Raw genomic sequence first — 22,250 nt, forward strand, 5'->3', positions numbered from 1 at the left:
CAGGCTGTTCCAATGCTGCTGATCAGTTTCCTTCACATGTTAGCACTACTACAACTGAAATCCTTCATTGATTTATTTGCTTGTTTATTTATTTAATATAATGACGGGTACATTGAATAGAAATATTTGTCCCTAGATCCATCATTTCACTTCTCGCTTCCCAGTTGAATACTGAGCAAGGCTTGTCATGTCGTGCAGGCTCTGTTCTGGAGCAGTTGAGATACATCCTAAGGCAATCGTGACCGTGCTGAGACAAAAAATTGCAACTGATATTCTCCTTAGTCCATCAAGTGTATTGACGATGCAGTCTTCCAGTGTTCTGCTGCATTCTTGATGATTTGTATGTTTGATGGTGTGTTTCACTTAGAGCCAGGCAGACTCTGTCTATCATCTTGTCCACACCTGTGGAGTAACGGTCACCGCGTCTGGCCGCGAAACCAGGTGGCCCGGGTTCGATTCCCGGTCGGGGCAAGTCACCTGGTTGAGGTTTTTTCCAGGGTTTTCCCTCAAGCCAATATGAGCAAATGCTGGGTAACTTTCGGTGCAGGACCTTGGACTCATTTCACCGGCATTATCACCTTCATCTCATTCAGACGCTAAATAACCAAAGATGTTGATAGATTGTCTTTTTTTCCTTACGATTTGAGTTGTATTGTGATCGTTTGGATATTACAGCATTCATGAAATTTCCTACTTGTAAGGTGAGCTGGGTTAAATCTGCTCTGATAGCCTCAGCCTGATATTACAGCATTCATGACATTTCCTACTTGTAAGGTGAGCTGGGTTAAATCTGCTCTGATAGCCTCAGCCTGATATTACAGCATCCATGAAATTTTCTACTTGTAAGGTGAGCTGGGTTAAATCTGCTCTGATAGCCTCAGCCTGATATTACAGCATTCATGAAATTTCCTACTTGTAAGGTGAGCTGATAGCCACTGTCTGACCATTGTAGCACAGTCTAGTATATACAGTCACGAAGCTCAATACATAGTAAATATGCATCCATAAATAGTTGCTCACCACTAGGATCGCTAATATTGCCTCATTACAGACAATGCGAAATAGTACTGGCGCAGTCTATTGTTCCTAGCACCCTCACAACTCAAGCTTGGGACTGTATGTAGTAGACTGTGATTGTACGCTGCCTGCCATGTCACGTAAAAGGAAAATAATTTGCACGATATTCCAACTCCTGTTTTGAAGTCTCGACACGTTGGTGTAGATGTGAAGGCATTTCTCTTGTGGATGGCGCACATTCATATTTGCAGCGCATCAAAACATTAGAAAATGCGAAACAAATTTTTGTTTCTTTCTTTTCCATTAATGAAACAAATATGCGTGAAGTGACTAATTCTGTTAATGATAGTGTAACAGAAAGGAAGGAATGCTACATGTTGGAGGCTGGACTGTCTGTCGCAGGTCCGTGCAGGTGGAGTGCCGCGAAGTGGACAGCTTGCTAGGTGCGGCTCACAAGTGTGGAGTTTGTAATCAGCACTGCGATGACCTGGAAGACCACGAATGCACCCGGCCCTTCAAATGCGATGTGTGTGACAAAAGGTTCAGGAACAAGAAGAACGTGAAGGTGCACATGGGCTGCCACACAGGTGAGAACCCTTTCAAATGCAGTGTCTGTGGTAAGGCTTACCGCAATTCTAACCATCTTACAGTCCACGTTCGTATTCACACTGGAGAGAAACCGTTCAATTGTGCCGTCTGCAATAAAGACTTCAGGAATAAGAGAGATATCTACGTGCACATGCGCTCTCACACGGGGGAGAACCCCTTCACATGTAAGTTCTGTGGCAGGGGGTTTAGGTACTCCAACCACCTCAAAGTCCACGTTCGCATACACACGGGCGAGAAGCCGTTTAAATGCGACACCTGCGGTAAGGTGTTCCGCAACTCGTACAACTTGAAGGTGCATGAACGTATTCACACCGGGGAGAAACCATATAAATGCCACAGTTGTGGGAAGGCCTTCAGACGCTCAGACCGTCTGAAGGAACACTGCTGCTTCCGCACTCACCCGTCTAAGACTTTCAAGCGGAAGTAGATCCAAGAAATAAATTCGCATGGCTGTGCCCGCAGCAGTCCCAGTTCTGTGGTTCGCTCCCCCCCCCCCCCCCGATAAGAGTTTTTTCATATATAGGAATCTGTAAGACAATTTATTACAAACTCCATACATTACCGGACTGTTTTAGCAGTGAAGTAGGGTTGATATAGCAATCTGGAGGCGCACACATATTGGAGTATGAGCAGGATGGCAGTTCCACTTCATCTCTTATTAGCACTGTTTCGTTAATTCCGGAATAGCCGCATCAGACACGGTACCAGTGTGGCAAACATTTGCACATAAAGATTTTTTTGCACTTCTCTCAATTCGCTAGTGATCATTTCATTTTCCCTCCTTGTTTTTGTAATGTGCACGTTGGAGTTCTATGACAGTTATGCGTGAGAAGTACAATTGTGCGCTTTGTCTTGCAGTGCTGGAGAAGGTTTAGTACTGACTAGTAATAGTAGTAAATGCTCTCTCATTATAGTGAGTGTGAATACATCTTATATTACATGTTTGAATGAAATTAGGAAGTTAGTGTGCAATTTGTGTGATTAGAAATGATATATTGCTGTGTGCCATTTTGCAAATTGGAGCATAGCAAAGAATGACTTGTGGTTTCATAATTTTCCACAAGATGATGATGGACTGAGGAAGAACTGGTATTTATCCAATTCTCGCCAAGGGGACAAGCCAGGGACTCTTTTCACGCCAAGCGAAGCATCACGTGTCTGCAGCAGCCATCTCAAAGAAGCTGAAATTAGAATTAAGACAAGAAGAAAACGAAAGCTTCTGCTTCCTACCATGGTTCCATCCGTTTTTGTGGATTTTCCAAAACATAAACAACTTTCTGTAAGCATAGATAGGGGACACAAAAGAATGGTAACAGAGATTCGTAATAACATCCATACTGCAAAGAAAAATATACCCGATGTTGACTCAAGTACATCTCTGAACGAGAGAAGGATTTCGGTTGCCGAAGTCTATGAAACACAAAGGAAAACTAAAGCCACCCAGTGCTCGATTGGAAATAAATTAATTCTCAATAACATTAAATTACAACATAAAAGAATTACGCGGAAAATTAAGAAACAAAATCAGCTTATCAAAGAACTAAGACTTACAATACGAGATTTAAAAGGTGAGGTCTTCAATTTTCAGAAACAAAACCAGAAAGAGAAACATGGGATAGAAAACCGAGTAACTTGTCAAACTAAAAGAAGCAAAGGAAGAAGGTAGTTTGAAAGTTTTTAATTAAACAAATTTAGGCTTTCAAAAACGAAAATATAAATTTCAAGAGATCACACTGAAAATCTGCATTTTGTATGTAACAGGTCTTCAAGAACTTCTCGAATAAAACTGCAATATGCTTCTATGTTTCTATTGAATTCTGCCCCGTACAATGACATACTTCACACAAAGCACATTACCAGTCTCTTGCTTAATTCTTCTTCCAGAGATCCGCAGAAGATGCTTTTTTCCTGGTAATGCTTCCTTTGCCATTGCTATTCTTTTGACTTCCTGGTAGCACTTACAGCACACAAAGTATTTGAAGCTGTCCACTTGTTCCACTGCCTCATTTACAAGTTCCCAAGTTTACTTTCTTTAGTTTTCTTTCCATAATTATGGTCTTTGACTTGTTTGCATTTATCTTCATGTCATACTGCTCACAGCTATTATTTTAGCTCCAGTAGGATGTCCTTTATCATCGTCTCTTTTACTAACAACGCCATTACTTACTTAAAAATGACTTTTAAGGAACCAGAAGGTTCATTGCCGTCCTCACATACAGTAAGCCCGCCATCGGTCCCTATCCTGTGCAAGATTAATCCATTCTCTATCATCATATCCTACCTCCCTCAAATCCATTTTAATATTATCCTCCCATCTACGTCTCGGCCTCCCCAAAGCTATTTTTCCCTCCGGCCTCCCAACTAACACTCTATATTACTAACAACACCATATCATTAATAAATCTTATGCACTTTATTCTTCCTCCTACCATGATCCCTTCCATGTTCTGAAAACATATCTTCACTAAATCCTCGAAATAAATGTTGAACAGAGTAAGTGAGAAGGGGCATCCTTGACGTACCTCTCTCCCTATTCAACTTTCCTTTAACATTTCTTCTCCTATCCTAATTTTGACTTGTTTCATTTAAAGGTTACAGCATATCGTCCTTCAGGATTCCCATAAGTTTATTTCAGTTCACTCTGTGAAAAGCCTTTCCAGGTTCACAAATACTACATACAAGTCCTTATTCTTCTTCGCTGTTGTTTGCAATAATCCAATTGCATTTCTTTCCTGAAGCCAAATTGTTCTTCCAAATGTCTTTCCATCTTAGAATATAAATGTCAGTTCATCATTCGCAGGAGAATCTTTGCCAAGTGCAATATCAGGCTGGTAATCCTGAACTCATTACGTATTTTACTTCAGTATTGGCAGCAACACTGTGAATTCTTCATGTCATTCTCCTTTCTCATATATTTCATTGCATAATAATTAAATTTCCTTCTTGTCTCCGGTCAAGCATTTCACCAATTCAAAGGGGATTCTATCATTACCTGTTGCTTTCTCATCTGATACGACTGCTTCATTTTCTATAGTTAAGTCGTCTGGGCAATTCTCTGTCTCGTATTTCGTCCAAATGTACAGTATTCCTTGTTTCTTTGTTATTTCATTCCAGATTTCATCTTCTATCAACCACATGGATTTCCTCTTCATATTTGCGAAGTCCATAAATTTTACTTAGCAATACATTAAATCATATCTTCCCTTTCTCTCTAGGTTCTCTATTTATTTACATTTCTTTCTCATGAAGTTTTCCTTCATCTTATCAGTTTTTGTTCTTAGTTTGTTTAGTTTCCTGCAATTTCTTCTACTTTCTTCTGTGTTGATGTTTTTCCATTGTCTCCTTTCCTTCATCTTGTCAAACATTTCCTCTCTTATCCACAGTTTCTTAATACGCACACCTTCACTAAATCCTATTGTTTTTTTTCTGCTGTTATCTGTATACAGCTTTTTAGGTGACTCCAGCATTAATTAATATTCTAGTGTAGTTGGCTTTCTCTTGAAAATGTGCTTCAAATTTTCTACTTTCCTCTTCGTTCTTCAGTCTTTCCATGTACAATTTTTTCGTCACCTGTTTTCCTCTTATCTTTTTCAGACGAATCTCTACTTCGCCTATCAGCAGAACATGAACTGATTTAATATCCACTCCTTGTAGAGGCTGTATTTTGAGATCTTTTTTGTACTTTTATAATTATTAGAGCCCGGATGTTTGGCAAAATGCCTTGTCTACTGGGTGGAAGTAAATCATTATTTGCATAGATATAAATGTGATTTGGAGTAAATCACAGTGATAGGGACAATTTTTATTTTGCCTTTTCAAGGTGTTTCTTAATAATAAATGCCTTTTTTTTTTGTCATTTTGAAGCAATATTTCTCGTTTATTTGCAATTTTTTTTATTAATTGTAATGTAATATGTATGAAAGTTAAATATATGAAATAATGACTAACTTTGCTAACAATAGTAAATAAAATAATTTATTTCGGTGCTTAATCTGCTAATAAATCGAGATTTAATACTATTGGTGTAATATGAATAACGATAGACAATCCACAATTACAAATATAATATTGTAATGTCTTCACGATACCAACATTCAGCTTTATAATTTTAAATAGTAAGCTCGTTCTCATAGAAGTTGTTATGTAACATTTCCATCTGTTTACTTTCATATTTTCAAATCTTACCGTTACAATTTTGTACTATACGTGTTTATTATTGTAGAAGAAGGAAATTTGAGTGAGGGACAGTCAGTCAGTGTCGGATGACAGAAGGTATAAGATCGGTTAGCTAGAATGCCTAAATTCAGTAAACCATTGCAAAGTAAATTTCATGCTTACGTTACTGAATTTGGTGCCCGTGTGTTTTCAACCGATGGAACAGTTTTGTTATGTGAGATTTATGAAAAGACAGTTAATCAGGAAAAAAAGAAAAGTATTTTATAAGTCAACATGTGTCATCTACGAAGTAAATATGTGAGTTATGTAGATACAATTTAAATTTCTTGTTAAAATATATTATGCCTCTTTAAAATTTATAATGCCTTTTCAAAGATTATTGTGCCTGTTACTTACGTTTTTATTGTCTTTCATCCTGCCTATTTTAAATGTTATAAATGCCTAAACATGTGGGCTGTAATAATTATAATCTGTCTGATATCTCCTTTCGTCCCTGGGGCGTGTCCATGCATATCTTCTTTTATGTTGTTGGAGTAATGCATTTCCATCAATCATTGCATTCCCTTTACAAGAATTAACCAAAGATTATCCTCCATCATTACTCCTTTCCAATCCATATTTTCTTACTTTTCTTCCATCTTGTCCTCATATTACTGCATTCCAGTCGCCCATTAGGATTGTGCATGGTGCCTTCTCCTCCTTCTCTTCTGTCTTGTCTTCCACTTCCTAGTCTGCTTCCTGGCACACTAACACTAGATCTGTCTTCTTGCCTAATAGTCTCACCATCATCTACGTACCACATCACTTTATCTGCACACGTGGTCCCAGTAATACAGCGACACCATGACTTCCTTTGCATTCACCACTTACTAAATCACCACCATTTTCGTATCTCACTTGTGTTATTCCCATCACATTGATTGTGTTACATTCATTATACAAAATTAATAAAGAGTATTACTAATCTGAAAGTGGCATATCCCTTGGAGAACAGCACAACATAGAGTAGAAAGAATGATGAACACAAACAGAAATCAATTATCATCTGTTCGCGTGTGATTAAGGCTATACAAGTAAATGAAAGAATTAAAAGGAAAGGTGGAATACAGATCCAGTAATATTATTTGTGATGTTATCACTACATTTTCCCATTATGCAATATTTTTGACTAAATAGATAAAAATAAGTTCTTATTAAAATACAGTATATGAATATTTCCTTACCGAAACGGAAGCAAACTCTTTCAGTGAAATACGGAGCAAAGACTGAGAATTCTGAAATATTAGCTGTGTGTTATGGAAAGTTTCAGATAATATACATGACATGTCTACGAATATTATTTCTTTACTTGGCTAGCAAGTTTCATAGCAGTGGAAAGAATTCCTGAAAACTAGTGTGCGTGTATCAGACAGGAAGAATTACAAATATCATAGAAATGCAAATCAAGATTTCAGGTATAACTCCCTGTAAAGTTGATTTGAATAATTTCGAGGGAAAAATTGTTCCGGAGCCGGGTATCGAACCCGGGACCTTTGGTTTAACGTACCAACGCTCTACCACTGAGCTACTCGGGAACTCTAACCGACACCGATCCAATTTCTCCCTCTATATCCACAGACCTCAAAGTGGGCTGACAACCGTCAAGCAACCAACTTCGAGTGCACACTAACTCCGTGTGACTTAAATTGTGGTTTTCTGTTAACGAACAGTAACGTGTATTATGCAAATCAAGATTTCAGGTATAACTCCCTGTAAAGTTTATTTGAACAATTTTTCCCTCGAAATTATTCAAATCAACTTTACAGGGAGTTATACCTGAAATCTTGATTTGCATAATACACGTTAATGTTCGTTAACAGAAAACCACAATTTAAGTCACACGGAGTTAGTGTGCACTCGAAGTTGGTTGCTTGACGGTTGTCAGCCCACTTTGAGGTCTGTGGATATAGAGGGAGAAATTGGGTCGGTGTCGGTTAGAGTTCCCGAGTAGCTCAGTGGTAGAGCGTTGGTACGTTAAACCAAAGGTCCCGGGTTCGATACCCGGCTCCGGAACAATTTTTCCCTCGAAATTATTCATCATAGAAATGCTCAGGGTGTTATTATGTTTTACGCAAATCTTGAAGTGATTTCACAATGTATTCAGTGAAAAAAGAACTCAGGCTTCCTTTGTGATTTATTTGCAAATGTAAGCACATATTCTATCACTGTTGTGATATGATTCAAGACTTCAGAAACTTACAAATGTTGTTCATGCAAGGTTTGTCTTGCGTAAATGAATGTGCAGGAGAGGAACAACAGCAGACTATCGATTATCTGACTGATCACTGAACAGACACGCAATAGATAACTGAACTCACTGATAGGCAAAATGCAATTTTGGTTTTTACCGAAGAACAAACTTTTTATATACTATGCATGCAGTACTGTGTTTGAAAATGCAATATGTCAAACATTTAACAGATTCACTTATTACTTTTAACAAGAGTAGGCTAGTATATAATAAAGTACTTAAGCTTTCTATTGTTGGAAACATTTATTACAAAACAGAGATCTTAAAAATGTAGCTAATTGTCAATTATTTGGTGAAGACTAATAGCAATATTATTTTACTGATTTCGACATTGATTTAAAATCCCATTGTTGTACATAATCTAGAACAGCTTCAACTCCAATGTTGTAACATGTCTTCTCTTTCTGCTAGAACTTCGTTTTCCATTCTCTACACAAGGCCCTGCCTTGACGATATCTTCATTTAAGCCCAGTCCACATAGAATCACACTTCAGCATTTTCACTGTCCACGTTTTCAAATTGTCCAGTGTGGGAAATCAACATGATGATGTAAGGTGATTCATCTTCTTCCACAGTCAGCTGGGTTGCTACACGTTAAATCAACATATTCAGTTTATGTTTTTCAGTCAAATGACTTATATAATTACAGACAAATTTCATAATATATGAGGGGCTTAGAGGTAAACTAGGCTAAGTGACATTTGGATGATTCTGAGATATTTTAGCTTGAAGTATAAACGTATATTATAAATCCCAGGCATTTTTTAAAATTACTTCTTCTAATAATGTAATAGGATATTGGTGCATACTTCTCAACATGCCTTGAATAAGTGATTCCATTATTGCTTTACAGTACATTTTGCATTGTTATTTAATATAGACTACTTTGAAATAATTTTTTGTATAAGGAAAACTAGTCTAAGTGATACGTCATATTTTTATTTGATTGAAAATCTGTTTGATCTGAGAAGTTTCGGAGTATTGATGACAACAGCTACAACAACAACAATAATAAACAAACTTACAATATAATTTTATTACGGTAGTGCATCTTCAATAAAATTTAGTACTTGTACACCACAATATGTTTAATCATCAAAGGAATGTTAATCATTATTTTATTATAACAGTATGTTTAATAATATTGGATATCTTTTCTTAACAATGTACTAATCTTGAAAGGAACATCAATCAATATTTTTATTGTAACTGTTTGTTGGATAACAGAGTTTTCTACTTTGACTTTAAATTATTATTTTATTATAAGCGTATGTGTATAATATTTAGTATTTTTTCTCAACAATATTTTAATCTTCAGGGGAACAATTAAACATCTAGGACATCAGGTCTTTTTACTTTCCGTAAACAGTTACAGGCACCTTGCTATTGGGATACAAATTCCTTTTTATTCTGGTTAACTGGGCTCCATGGGCCAGTGAACTTCAAACATAATATTTGTTACATATCGGTCGTAAAGATCATCATTATCATCACAGCAACATGTTGTAACAGTATGTAGGCCTAATCATAATCTGTGTCATTGTCTATAGCAGTAGATGTCTTCCTTTTCTTGGCGTTTATGCTCTCCTCTTTTGGTTGGTTGGGCTTCATGAGGGAGTGTCCTGTGAAATTCATTATAATATGGTGGAACATACGAAGAAGCTCTTAAAGATTCTTACATTTTTAATACTTCAGTTTCAGTAGTTTACTGTGAAGGGGCTTCAGTTTTACTAATTATGAATCTCCGTATTCATAATTTCCCGCCAAACAGAATAAAAATTTGCGTTCACATCGAGAGTGTACTTGAAGTAGATAATAGTTAATGGATTTTCATTTTTCACTCTAATCCATTTAATATTTCTTTATTTTATCAAACACTCTGGTCATTCTTCTTTACTTTATTAAAGTCTTTCATTACAGTGTCCATCTCTATAAATGAAACAAAATTCTCTTTTCTCATATTGTTTACCTCAGTGGTGACAAACTCGTGCTGTTTGCTGCACACGAGCAGTATGTGAGAGCTGATCGTCCCAATGTGCACATGTGACCACGCAGTGCCAAATAAGAAAATTTGAGTTGCTCACCACTGCTTTAGCTGGGACGTTTTACATGTCTTTTCAATTGTATTTTTCCATATATATTTGCACATTTATTACAGATTGCCTGGACTGCAATATGCCCTTCTGTTAAAGATTTCTATTTTCTAACAACAACAAAAATCTTACAAACCAAACATGAAATCTATGAAAATAGAACACTATGAGAATAAAAATACTCTCACCAAAATCTTGACTGTGTGTTTCTTTTCGTGGATCCATCTTTCACGATACAAGGTTACCACAGACTCTAGCTCTACAGACAAGCTTGCACCTAGACTGACTTTCCTCAAACAATAAACTACTTTCTTAAACTAACCTAACGCAATTAGGTCAGCTGACTGGAAAAAGGTGGACAGTTAATATTGGCTTCTATTACTGTAATAATAAATTAAACCTTAAAAGAACCGAACATGTTAAATAGTTTCGACTTCCATGATAATGACATGGAATTATTATTACTAGACGATTCTAACAATAATAAACGTTGCAAAAGACTAAAACATGCCATCTGCCATGATGGATCATGCAACAAACTCATTTTGACATGCTGCATGGCTGCTGCAGCAACGGTGAACCAAATGTAATAAACGAACGGTCTTGTTGCAGTGCTTTACTTCTTGCTTTAAAAAAAAACGCACGGGTAACCATCTGGCTGAGCATCTTGTTAGTGTTCTCCTAATGACAAGCTAACTTTCGTGTGGTTTCCTTTTATGAGTCACATGTTAATCTTAGATATACACTGGAAACAGTGCTAAGGATAACATGGATTGTTGTGATCAATTATAACAAGTTTCCAAGCAATAAATAATCATTTGCTGTGTTGCGTCTAGTTGTCAGGTGATAAATATACATAATTATAAGCCTTATAAATAGAGACGAGAATTTCATGCACTATAAAATCCCAAAATATGCATGCATTCATGCGCTATCAAACTATGAAACTTGTACAAACAAGCGAGAAATACATTAAAATATGCACTTTCATTTTCTTCCAAATTTCTTATTTCACTTCACCTTTTTTTTTTCTTCTTCGCATAATTAACAATACTAACAACATTTCGAAATGACCTCTCTATATCACAAGAATTTATGGGTGCAAACTTGAATTTTTCTATTATTTAGTTTTTTTTTTCCTTCTTCAATCCTGATTCCTTAAGCTAAAATAAGGGACATAAAAATCGAAAAACAGCTGTCCACTCAGAATCATGAAACTGAATATAATGTACGTACAGTCGTTGATTTGCAAAAGAGGACACATCCACAATAACAGAGTATTGGAAAATCGCAAAAAAAAAAAAAAAAACCCATAACAGACTTAAACAGATAAAATGTTTATGAATTCTGAATGTATGTTTCCATAGTGATCTAATTAGAAAAAAATATATGAACAATTTAATTTATTAACTTAGTTACAGTTTTTGCGATTTTCCAACACTGTGATTTTGTACATGTACCCTTTTGCAAATCGACGACAGATATATTATAAGCATGATTAAGCTAAAAATTGCTTAAATATGCATTATTCATGTTTTTATTCCCCCCCCCCCCAAAACAAAACATGCAAATATGCATGGAAAATTACACATATTTGGAACCGAAAAGTAATGAAATGGGTAAGTACCAAGTTTGAACTATGTTCTATAAAAACATGCATTTGCATGGAATTCTCGTCTCTGCTTATAAACATGTTAAAGTCAGATTTCCGTCAGAAAAGAAAGTAGGAAGAGATGGCTTGTTGCAAACAAATTGTTTTATACGAAGATCACTTTAAGACTCGCGCATACGAATTTGAAGCTCAGTTCACAAGTAATCGACATTTCATGACATAAATAAAATGAACTTGAATGGTAGAAGGATAACCCACAAAGCAGATAATCGAGCGTTTGCTGTTACTACAGCCTGCACAAATAAATTCTACACTAGAAGAAATATAATCTGGACATCATTAAATTATGCCTTTGCAAGCAAGAGAACCAGCTGGGAACCCGAGTTCTTTGTGAGTGAGGCGTAACTATACCATCTCTGTGTTGTCATTCACGAATGATACTGGCTAGAAAGATGATGTAGAGTCCCTTATGAGCTACTAAAGAAGGAAACACAGAGATTGGTCCTGTTTTCGTCACTCAAAATAAAAATGCCCTCCGTAATGTCTTCTTGGATTAGAGCCAACAGGCCGATGAGATTGTCCATTACTTTGCTGCATGCACTAGACAAAGAGTTTGGTACAGTAGAAGAAAACTACTGGGAAACCATTTCGTCCCACAAAGAGTACTTTGCAAAGAAAACTGGTGAGTGAAACATCTGAAGGCTGGTTCACAATAGGTGCTGTAGCCCAAACACCTATTTTAAACACGCAATGAAAGTGCAGTTTATTAGAACAAATTTCAGAGGCAAATACTGCTGTGACAATGTCTAATACTACTTTGCGGAGTTAGAAACTAATTGGGAACATAAACAAGGAAAGACATTTTAAAATACTATTGTATAGAGGGGGATTTTAAGAGGATGTTCTGCATATACATATGATTAATGGAAGGTTTAAATTTAATGTTGAAAGCACATGTTGATTGAATCTACCAATTTTTATTATTTTTGCAATTGTTTGTAAAATCTTGTAAAAGTGAATGTGAATAAAGATATGTAAACATTTTCTTCTAAAGCATATAAATAGCAATTTAAGTGCATGCGTATTTCATCTCTACTGAGTATTTGTCAACTTTAGGAGGAAATTCCACAATTTGTACTTTTGTATATAAAAATCAGAAAGTGACTTGGCTCATTTTGTTACTCTTGCCAAATTGGTCCCTTATTTAACAAATATTCATGTAAATGTTATGTATATCATCCTTATGACTCTGGTGTGAGAAACTGTGTTTGTTGTGTCTATCCTCTTTTTGAAAAATCACTTGTTTTCCCTTAACATTGTTGCCAAAATCTTCACACATTACTTGATGGATTCTTTTGGCTTGTCGACTGCATTTGGAAAGAACATAATTCATTATTGCAGTCGCACATGGTTTAAATTTCTTCTCAAGCTTAACATTAAACATCATGTTTTGTCTTTGCTCGCCAACTGGCGTGACTGATATAATCTTACCAAAGTTCGCTCAGCAGTAGTAAAACAGTTGCATTTTGATTCAACAGGTACAGCATTCCCGATCATTTATGGTTTATTTGCATTAAGTTCAGTTTTGGAAATTTCTTAATGCTGATGTGCAAATGTCAAATGTACAGTAAAATTAATTAATGTTCCATTGTGAATAATACTAAAGGACCTGTTGAAAGGTCATAATGTTATATCTCCCTTTCTCTGTATAAACTGAAACTTAATATATATCTGCTTTTGTTAATTGCGTCTACCATTCCAGTCCTCTTTTAGTTATATGGATCAATGTTATCCAGGCTAAAAGGCCGTGGTCTGTTGGCGCAGTTACTACCATACTATCAGGGACTGGAATGCTTTACCTGCAGACTTACTAAAGGCTTTACCAGTAACCAAAAATGTATTTAAAAATAAACTTAAGGACTTTACTAATAGACTGTAGTATATTATACACACTATTTAAAGGGTGTAATTGATATTTTATTGTTTGAAGTGTTGTATCAGTAAGGAAGTGTGTTGTGTCAGTGAAGTGTGTAGTGTCAGTGAAGTCTATTGTGTTAGTGAAGTGTGTTTGTGTCATTGAAGTTCTATAGTTCATAGTGGCTGTGCAAAGTATTTGAACAGTGAAATGGTTTTGAAGTGTTAGTGAAATCAGGATAGAATCAGTGCAGTGAGGGAGTTGATAGCGAAATAAGTGTATTGCCGAAAGGTACTTGTGCAGGTATGAACTTAGGGTTAAGATATAAATTAGATATACTTTAAATGTTATTTTAAGTGATCGTGCTTCATTTGATTTAGGATGCTCCTTATTATTATTATTATTATTATTATTATTATTATTATTATTATTATTATTAATATTATTACTATTATTATTTATCATTATTAATTATTATTGTTTTTTATTAGTTGTGTTTATTATTAATTGTCATTATTGAGTGTAATTAGTTACCACTGCCACCGGGTATATACCCATTTGCAGTGTGAATAAATACATACGTACGTACATATATTTCGTCTGCTGCTCCGGCAGACATCGTCAGTGGTGTGGCACACAGGAGCACAAAGATCTCCTTAGCGTGCTGGGAACGACTGAGACGAAATGTATGGTAGCAACAGCACCAACAGACTACGGCCCTTTAGCCCAGATAACATCGACTCATATAACGCCGGGCATGAAAGCCTACATTCCAAGACCTCTTTTAGTTGTCACCATAGCCTGTTAGGAGTGTGTTAAAGACAGTTCCAGTGGAAATATTTCGCTTTCCTTCTGTGAAGACGTTGCATAGGTTTGTATCTCACGAGAATGGTCTTGTGACCTGCATCACTCAACCTATTTCCACAGCAACTTTTGATTCGCTCTCCATATACTGCAGATGATGGTTTTAGAAATGTACCTAATTTGAAGCAAGGACTGGAGTAACAACACTAGTAATATTGAGGCTATGAAAGTTATATGAAAAAGGGGGTTAATAAGACAATCTGATGTGATGCACTGTGTAAATAATGAATACTTTCATACCTTTGATGTTTTAAGCATGCTGTTAAGCTTGCATTTATTGAGTAGGCCTATTTATTTAACCTGGTAGAGATAAGGCCATTAGGCTTTCTCTTTTTCTCTACCAGAGGAGTACAACTGTAAAATTAAGAATACAAATTTTATAATTACCATTAATATTAAAATTACAATAAAAATCGAAATATTAAAACATTAACTGATTAATAAAAATTAGACAATTTGTTGTAGAAGGTAAGAAAAAATTATTTACTGATGTACAAATTAAATGTAGAATAATTATGTAGGGTTCAAATTACCGGAGATTGAAATATTTTATGCTAAAATAAAAGAAACTATTTACAAGAAGCCATGTCTGAACGAGTGTCAATTACAGACCAAGTCCTAGTTTACATTAGAATTGAATTTTATTTCCACAGTCCTTGATGCTAGCAGGTAGTGAATTCCAGAGTCTTGGCAGAATTATTGAGAAAGAGGATGAGTATGAGGAGGTACGATGAAGTGGTTTGAAGAAAGGTAAGTGAAACGAGACGACAGGTAAGAAGGAATGGAGGAGTTCAAGATTGCGAAGAGAAGAAGTGAATGTAAATTTCTTCTTCTGTCTAGTTTAAGCCAACCATTGATTCCAGGGATGGGGTAATATAATTTTATTTTGGAACACTGCATACAAAATGTACACGCAGATTATGAGCACGTTGGAGTTTCGCTTTGTTGTTGCTGGAAAGGTCAGTCAGGAATATGTCAGCATAGTCGGAATAGGACCGGCACCAATGGGACCAGGCAAGTTCTGGATACGAGATTTTGCCGGGTAATTCAATAAGTATTTTAAAAAAATTACTTGTTTGCATTTTACGATGCCAACGTGTTCACACTGAAGTCATATGAAGCTTATTTCTCAGTCACTCGATCATAACTAAATAACATAAAACTGTGGATTTTCTTTATTAAAACACATCACTTAACACAAAAGTACACTAATTTTTGGTCCGAATATTAACTGAACATGAAATTCGTGCAAACTTCCTAATGTGGCAACACTGATGGCCGAAGCTGTGGCAGTCCATCCATGCATTCTTTTGTGCCTGATACGATTTTGAAGCACCTTGGATTTCAGTATTTTCTCATCACTGTAAATGTCACTTTGTGTGTACCTGCAGCATTTCTGCATACCATGTTACATTGTGTTATTATTTTGTTGAGGTTTCCATCCCCACGCCAGTGTTGTAAGAAGTCACCGCCATAATAATATTATATATATATATATATATATATATATATATATATATATTTGTTTCACACAAACATTACTCTCAGACACAATTTTCTGGAACTGATTAATAAACTGAACCATGCAGACACTTTATCAGCACTCCTTCGTGCATAGCACATGTCTAGTTTTTGGATTCCATGTATCTCTTTGAATCTGTTAACCACCCAACGAAAAATCGACACTCACCGTGCAGTTTCATTTTCTGGTGCAATTCCTTGACTTTTTCTTGTAGCACATTCCCTCAATCTTTTAGTTGCGAACCACTCGTGTACAACACAATCCAATTCTTCAGTGGGGGACTGATGTGCAGTTTTCCGATTTTCCTTAACATTCGTAGATTCACTGTTACTTATGAATCACCGAAGTTGACTGCCTTGTTTCTTTATATCATATAAAGTTGAACTTCCAACTTCATATTCGTCCATTAATTTGGATATACTAACTCCTCTCTCTGTTTTCTCAAGTAATTCAAGCTTTTGCTTCAGTGTGAGGATGTTCCTCTTGCTCTTAGCAGTAGTAGCCATGATTCTATCTGTCACACGAATGAAACTTTTACATGCTATAGGAACAGAGAATTTCACACTTTGCTATTTAGACTCGTCCAATACCCCCTCAAAACAGACGAGTTCAAGTGGTAAATTTAAAGTCATCATTTCTTGTATTGTTTATAAGATCCAAGCGACAACTTACTGATGCTACCTGATCTACCCCAGGGGCATGACTAGGTTTTCTGTCTGTTTTCACGCATAAACGATGTAAAGAGTAAACAATATGCGGCATGTGCAATCCACGAAAACCACTCGCATCTTCTTCTGACTCTTCCCTTTCACATGAATGACTATTTTTTGCCCTAGCCATAAGTGCTGTTGTTTTGGTTTTGCCAGTTATTTGGGTGCTAGTTACGAGGGATTTTACTGTACAAGTGTGTGCATTAGGGACTTTTTTTTTTTTTTTTTTAAACATTTACTCTTTCAGCACATGGATAATAGAGTATACTTTTCTTCAGTTTTCTGAGATTTTCATATGCCAACTGAGATTTTTGTCCATGTGAAAGACAAGATTTGTTTTGGAAGAACTGAAAGGAATATGCACTATATTTACTTGAATGAAGGAAATGTCAAGTTTTATAGCATCGATGATTTGACGTTTCTGTCCTAATATAATTGCTTGTGTGTTTTCAGGATTGATTTGATAGAATTTCTTTGTCCATACCACAGTCAAGTCAATATATTCGTTCAGTTTGTCTCTAGCATCATTACTTGGCATTGAAGATTGCCAGCATACAAGTGATATACAATGTCTTACAAGTGATAAATTTGAACAATAGTGGTCCGAGTATCGATTTCTACATGCCAGGTGTTACATTAAGCCAGAAGGAACTTCAGTTCGGGGATGAAACATGTCTGTCCTGTAAGTAGGATTCGAACCAACTCACATAAATGTAGATTTGTCATTTTATGCATGAGCAGCTCAATATTTACAGAGATGAAATCTTAGCTAAGGTCAAGAACAGTTAGTAAGGTCACTTTATTACAATCGATTATTTCATGTATGTCTCTGGTCACCTTAAGTAGTGCAGTGCTTGTGTTATGTCCAGCTCTGAAACCTGATACTTGTCAAATAGATTGTGTTCGTTAATGCTGTCTTTCCAGTGCTTTTGACGTGGCTTACTGGTCTATAGTCGTTTGGAATTTTTACTTTTGGAAGGGGTTCAATAAATGCTTGCGTCCATACATTAGGGAAAGTTGAAGGGATTAAGGAACTATTGAAGATGTGTACAATTATGGTAGTTACATATATTAATCAATATATGACTACAAGGGTAGAAAATGGATTTAGTACTAATGAAAGTTTACATGCCACATAGTGGATTAGGAGACGAGGAAGTGGAAGACAGCTATGGCAAGATAGAAGAGATAATTGAGAAGGAGAAGAAGGGAGCATGCGTAATCCTAATGGGCGACTGGAACGCAGTTGTAGGAGAAGGACAAGATAGAAGAACAGTTGAAAAATATGGATTGGGAAAAAGAAATGATAGAGGAGAATATTTGGTGAATTTCTGTAAAGAAATGAGACTGTATACTGGTACAGGAAAGATTTCGAAATTGCTTAAAAAATGCGAAGATTTTACCAGGAGCGGATATTAATTCAGATCATGTTCTGCTGATAGGCGAAGTAGATATTCGTCTCAAGAAAATAAGAGGAAGACAGGTGACGAAGAAATTTGACATGGAAAAACTGAAGAACAAGGACAGAAGAAAATTTGAAGCAAATTTTCAAGAGAAAGCCGCTACATTAGAATCCACACCTGAGAATAGTAATGGGTACTGGACTCATTTAAAACGTTGTATACAGACAAGAGCAGAAGAAACAATAGGATACACAGAAGGTGTGAGAATTAAGAAACCTTGGATCACAGGAAAAATGTTGGAGAAGATGGAGGAGAGGAGAAAATCGAAAAACATCAACACAGGAGAAGGTATAAAAAATTACAGGGAACTAAACAACGAACTAAGGAGAGAAACTGATAAAGTAAAATAAAAGTGGATGAAAGATAAATGTAAAAAAATAGACGATCTAGAGAGAAAAGGAAGATATGATTTAATGTACTGTGAGGTAAAATGTTTGGACTTAACAAATAAAAGCAGGAAATCCATGTTGTTGATAGAGGATGACATGAGAAATGGAATAATAGACAAACAAGGAATACTAAACAAATGGACGAAATATGTAGAAGAATTATGAGACAAGGAATCGTCCAGATGACTTAGCTATAGAAGATGAAGAAAATGTATCAAAAGACGAAAAAGGATTTTCTGTTTTAAGGGAAGAAGTTCAACTAGCGCTTAAGGAAATGAAGAATGGGAAAGCAACAGGAGTTGATTGAATCCCCATTGAATTAGTGAAACACTATGTCATATGTTCTAAGTGCCTCCAGAAATTCTTGGTAATTTCCCTTGTTGAGAGAGTCATTTGATTCGTCATGGCCCCTAAATGGAAGTTCTTGTTTAGCCAAGAAACAAACAGCATAAATCAGTCTTCTTAGAACCTCTCTGTTCTTCTTTATGTTTATTTATAGTAGCTCTGTGGTGGGAATCAACAAGCACGTCGATTCTTTGTTTTCCAAAATGTGTGCACTTAAGAAACGATTCCACTTGTGGTTGTGATCTGCTGTGCTACATTTAAATGACTAAGATCGGAAAACCCAGTTTGTGCAAGCACCTTTTTTCATTTGAAAAAAGCAAACACAGCCAACAGAACAATTTATTTAGCTAGCTGCAGCCCGCCAACCAAGGAATCGACGTGTATTGCGACACTGAAAAATGACGTGTGTATTCTTCTTTCTTACCTTTATGTTTAGTAGTTAAATTTGGCATTTTTCAGGACACGGTCTTCCATTAGTAACAATGTCTATGTTTTCTTGAAAATTCCTACAAAAAAGTTTTTCACTAACAGATTATCGACAACACAATTATGATCCCCCAAAATGACTGTGAACACATTAACATTAAAACACTAATATTACTTATATTACATGGCAGTTAGGTATGCAAAGTGGGCACCACAGGAGGAACCTAACTAGCACACTGAGAGCTGTAAAGTGCAGGGCTGAAGCCGCACGCCAGTAATGTCATTTCGTGGCATCCCGCGCACCTCCACGTGGTGTCCGACACCCCTTCGCTCCCCTACACAAGCAGCATGGAAGAGAATGCATGCGACTGTTTTCCTGGCTCCCAGCATTCAGTCTTGTTCAGCTGTGAGCACACAGCTGGTTTCATGTCTACAATCACATTGTAAGAATGGTTCATAAACAATATAAAGTCACCTAAAATTAATACAAATGTGCATGAAACTTATCAATAAGTTTAGAATAATTTCACTCAAAAAAAGTATACTTTTTCGACTTTATGTTAGGGCTTGCGGCGCATGCATAGTGCCTATGGAGAATACGCCGCTGACCTCTTCGTTTTCTGAAAGGAATCTGTGGGACTTTTTTAGATCATTCGTCTTTTTCTTGTTGATTGGAAAACCTTCTTTATACAGAGTGTTTAGAATTCCTATTACAAATTCCTAAGGGTTGTAGAGGGGACTAAGCAGATACAGTTTTGATTAGGGACCCATGTCCGGAAATGTATCGTTTTGATGCAGAATAAGTTTGAAGATCGATAGTAGTGGGCCTGTAACTTCAAAGTTATTTTTTGAACTAGATTGTCCTTTTCAGTTTCCTTTTTGTAACGCCAAAATCATGGTCGCAGGGAAGGAAGGAATAGCCCTTTATGGGGAAGTAATTTGTGATCGTTTCAAACCTCCACTGTGCTAAGGAAAATTGTATTTAATATACAATGTTACCAAATTATAAGTAAGTTAATAACTATTTTTAATTGATTGATGGTGAATCTTATCACGGCCATCTTATGCATGTGCTGCCAATCTAAGAATCTAAAATACTGAGAAACCCCACAAGTCCTTAACATGTGTGGTTTCTCTTCATAATATTTGAATTGAATTGAATTCTGACAAAGAGTATGATGGAAGATGTAATGATGCATCTTGGTGTGTAGAATAGAAAATGGCGTGCAACTCAAAGTGGACATGTGGGGTTTCTCAATATTCCCATTCAAATAGCAAAGTGATTAAAGCATTCTGCTACGATTCTCCAGTATCATACACACTTCTACCCGTAGTGGCGAACCAGTTGAGAGCTTTATGTCAGCTTGTATATAATACATTTCACCGCTATGGAGTAACGGTTGGCATGTCTGCCAATGAAATGAGCTGAGCGCCGTGAGCGGTTCAAATCCTGGTTGAACCCATTGAGCATAAATGTTTGGTAACTTTGGGCGCTCAACCCTGGAGTAATTTCGCTAGCACGATCACCTTCATTTCACTCAGACGCTAGGCAACCATTGTAATTGGTAGAGCGTCGTAAAATCAACTAAACGTATAGGCGTAAATAATGCAAAAAATTCACAATTTTATGTTCCTGTAACGATCATGTGGCAGTGAATTTTAACAAGGAAGACACTTTGCGCAATTGAGTTTGGGTGACCTTTAAAATGTCCATTACACGCAAACGTGGGCAAACTGTTCACAGCGAGGCGCGACAGATTATAGCCAACGTAATTCAAATGTGTGATGAGGAGTCAAGATGCAAGCAATTGACGTTCCATTTGGGGCAAGCTACAGAGAGGGCGGCGAGGTATGCCGGTGTATCAACTACTCTGATAAAGACTATCCGGAGAGAATGTAAACTGAAACAATTGAATGGGTCAAATTCTCCATTAAGAACACCAGAAAAGCAGCGGCGTAAGCCGTCCAACACGAGTGTTACAGGTATTTTCTACGATTTTAATCTGGCGGGCCGAGATAGAGATTTTCTTTTCATTTTTGGATACACTCTTTTAATACTATATTCACTGATTAATGTTACGTTTGATTATTCACCGTGTTAATATATAAAAATATCTTGGTTAAGTAGTTTCGACGTGGTGTCCGTCATTGTCCGAAGCCTAGCCTAGCCTAGCCTATGCTTCGAACGTTGAAACTAGTTAGGTAATTTTTATAATAGGCTCTTAACACAGTAAAGCAGTTATAACATTAATCTGAGATTTTTTGTAGTTTTTTTTAAACAGTTGTACGCAAAAACACCCTTTGGACAATGTAGAGTATTCACCGGCCACTGAACGAATATTGCACACTTCACTGCCACTGTGGCGCTATAAACTAATTTTCAATACTTTTATCACAGCCACAACACAGTTCAATTCTTATTGTACTATATGTATAATACCAGTGGCGGCTCGTGGATATTTAATTCAGGGGGGCTGCATACAAAAATAAACCATGCAACTTAACCTATTTAAAGATTAGTTCCATGCACCTTGTATTGTAGGTTGCAAACTTTTGAATCATCATCTTATTAAAATCGGTTATGTCGTTTAATATAGCCTTTACAATGGAAAACATAGCTAATGCGGTCAGTCTCTCTTCTCTCATCGTATTTCTAAGATAGGATTTTACTCTCTTCAAACACGAAAAGCAACATTCTGGTTCGGAAGTTGTCATTGATATGATGATATCTATGCGTAGTAGTTCACAACTTCTCAAAATGAGGCCTGTAAGTTCTCAGATAGAAGAAACTGCAAAAGATTGACTGCGTCACTGATATT

The 22,250-nt window shown here is 36.3% G+C and overlaps 1 protein-coding gene and 1 long non-coding RNA gene across 3 annotated transcripts in view; one reads left to right on the forward strand and one right to left on the reverse strand.

Moving 5' to 3' along the window:
• Window positions 1-22,250, forward strand: part of LOC138692945 (uncharacterized) — a 74,375-nt gene that overhangs the window by 27,744 nt on the left and 24,381 nt on the right. The window contains exons 5-6 of one of the 2 annotated variants that reach the window (XM_069816356.1): window positions 1,420-1,604; window positions 2,691-3,831. In XM_069816356.1, the coding sequence (XP_069672457.1) occupies window positions 1,420-1,604; window positions 2,691-3,292 (787 nt within the window). In that variant the 3' untranslated portion in view covers window positions 3,293-3,831. Of the gene's footprint in view, window positions 1-1,419; window positions 1,605-2,690; window positions 3,832-22,250 lie in introns of those variants that run through there. The other variant, XM_069816357.1, reaches the window with a different exon arrangement.
• Window positions 8,316-21,248, reverse strand: LOC138692946 (uncharacterized). Its single transcript, XR_011330177.1, has 3 exons — window positions 20,754-21,248; window positions 19,430-19,861; window positions 8,316-8,679 (listed from the first exon to the last, which is right to left on the reverse strand). It is a non-coding gene; the product is annotated as an uncharacterized lncRNA (long non-coding RNA).

The sequence above is a fragment of the Periplaneta americana genome, chromosome 17 (assembly GCF_040183065.1).
Source record: "Periplaneta americana isolate PAMFEO1 chromosome 17, P.americana_PAMFEO1_priV1, whole genome shotgun sequence".
Classification (NCBI taxonomy): Eukaryota; Metazoa; Arthropoda; class Insecta; order Blattodea; family Blattidae; genus Periplaneta; species Periplaneta americana.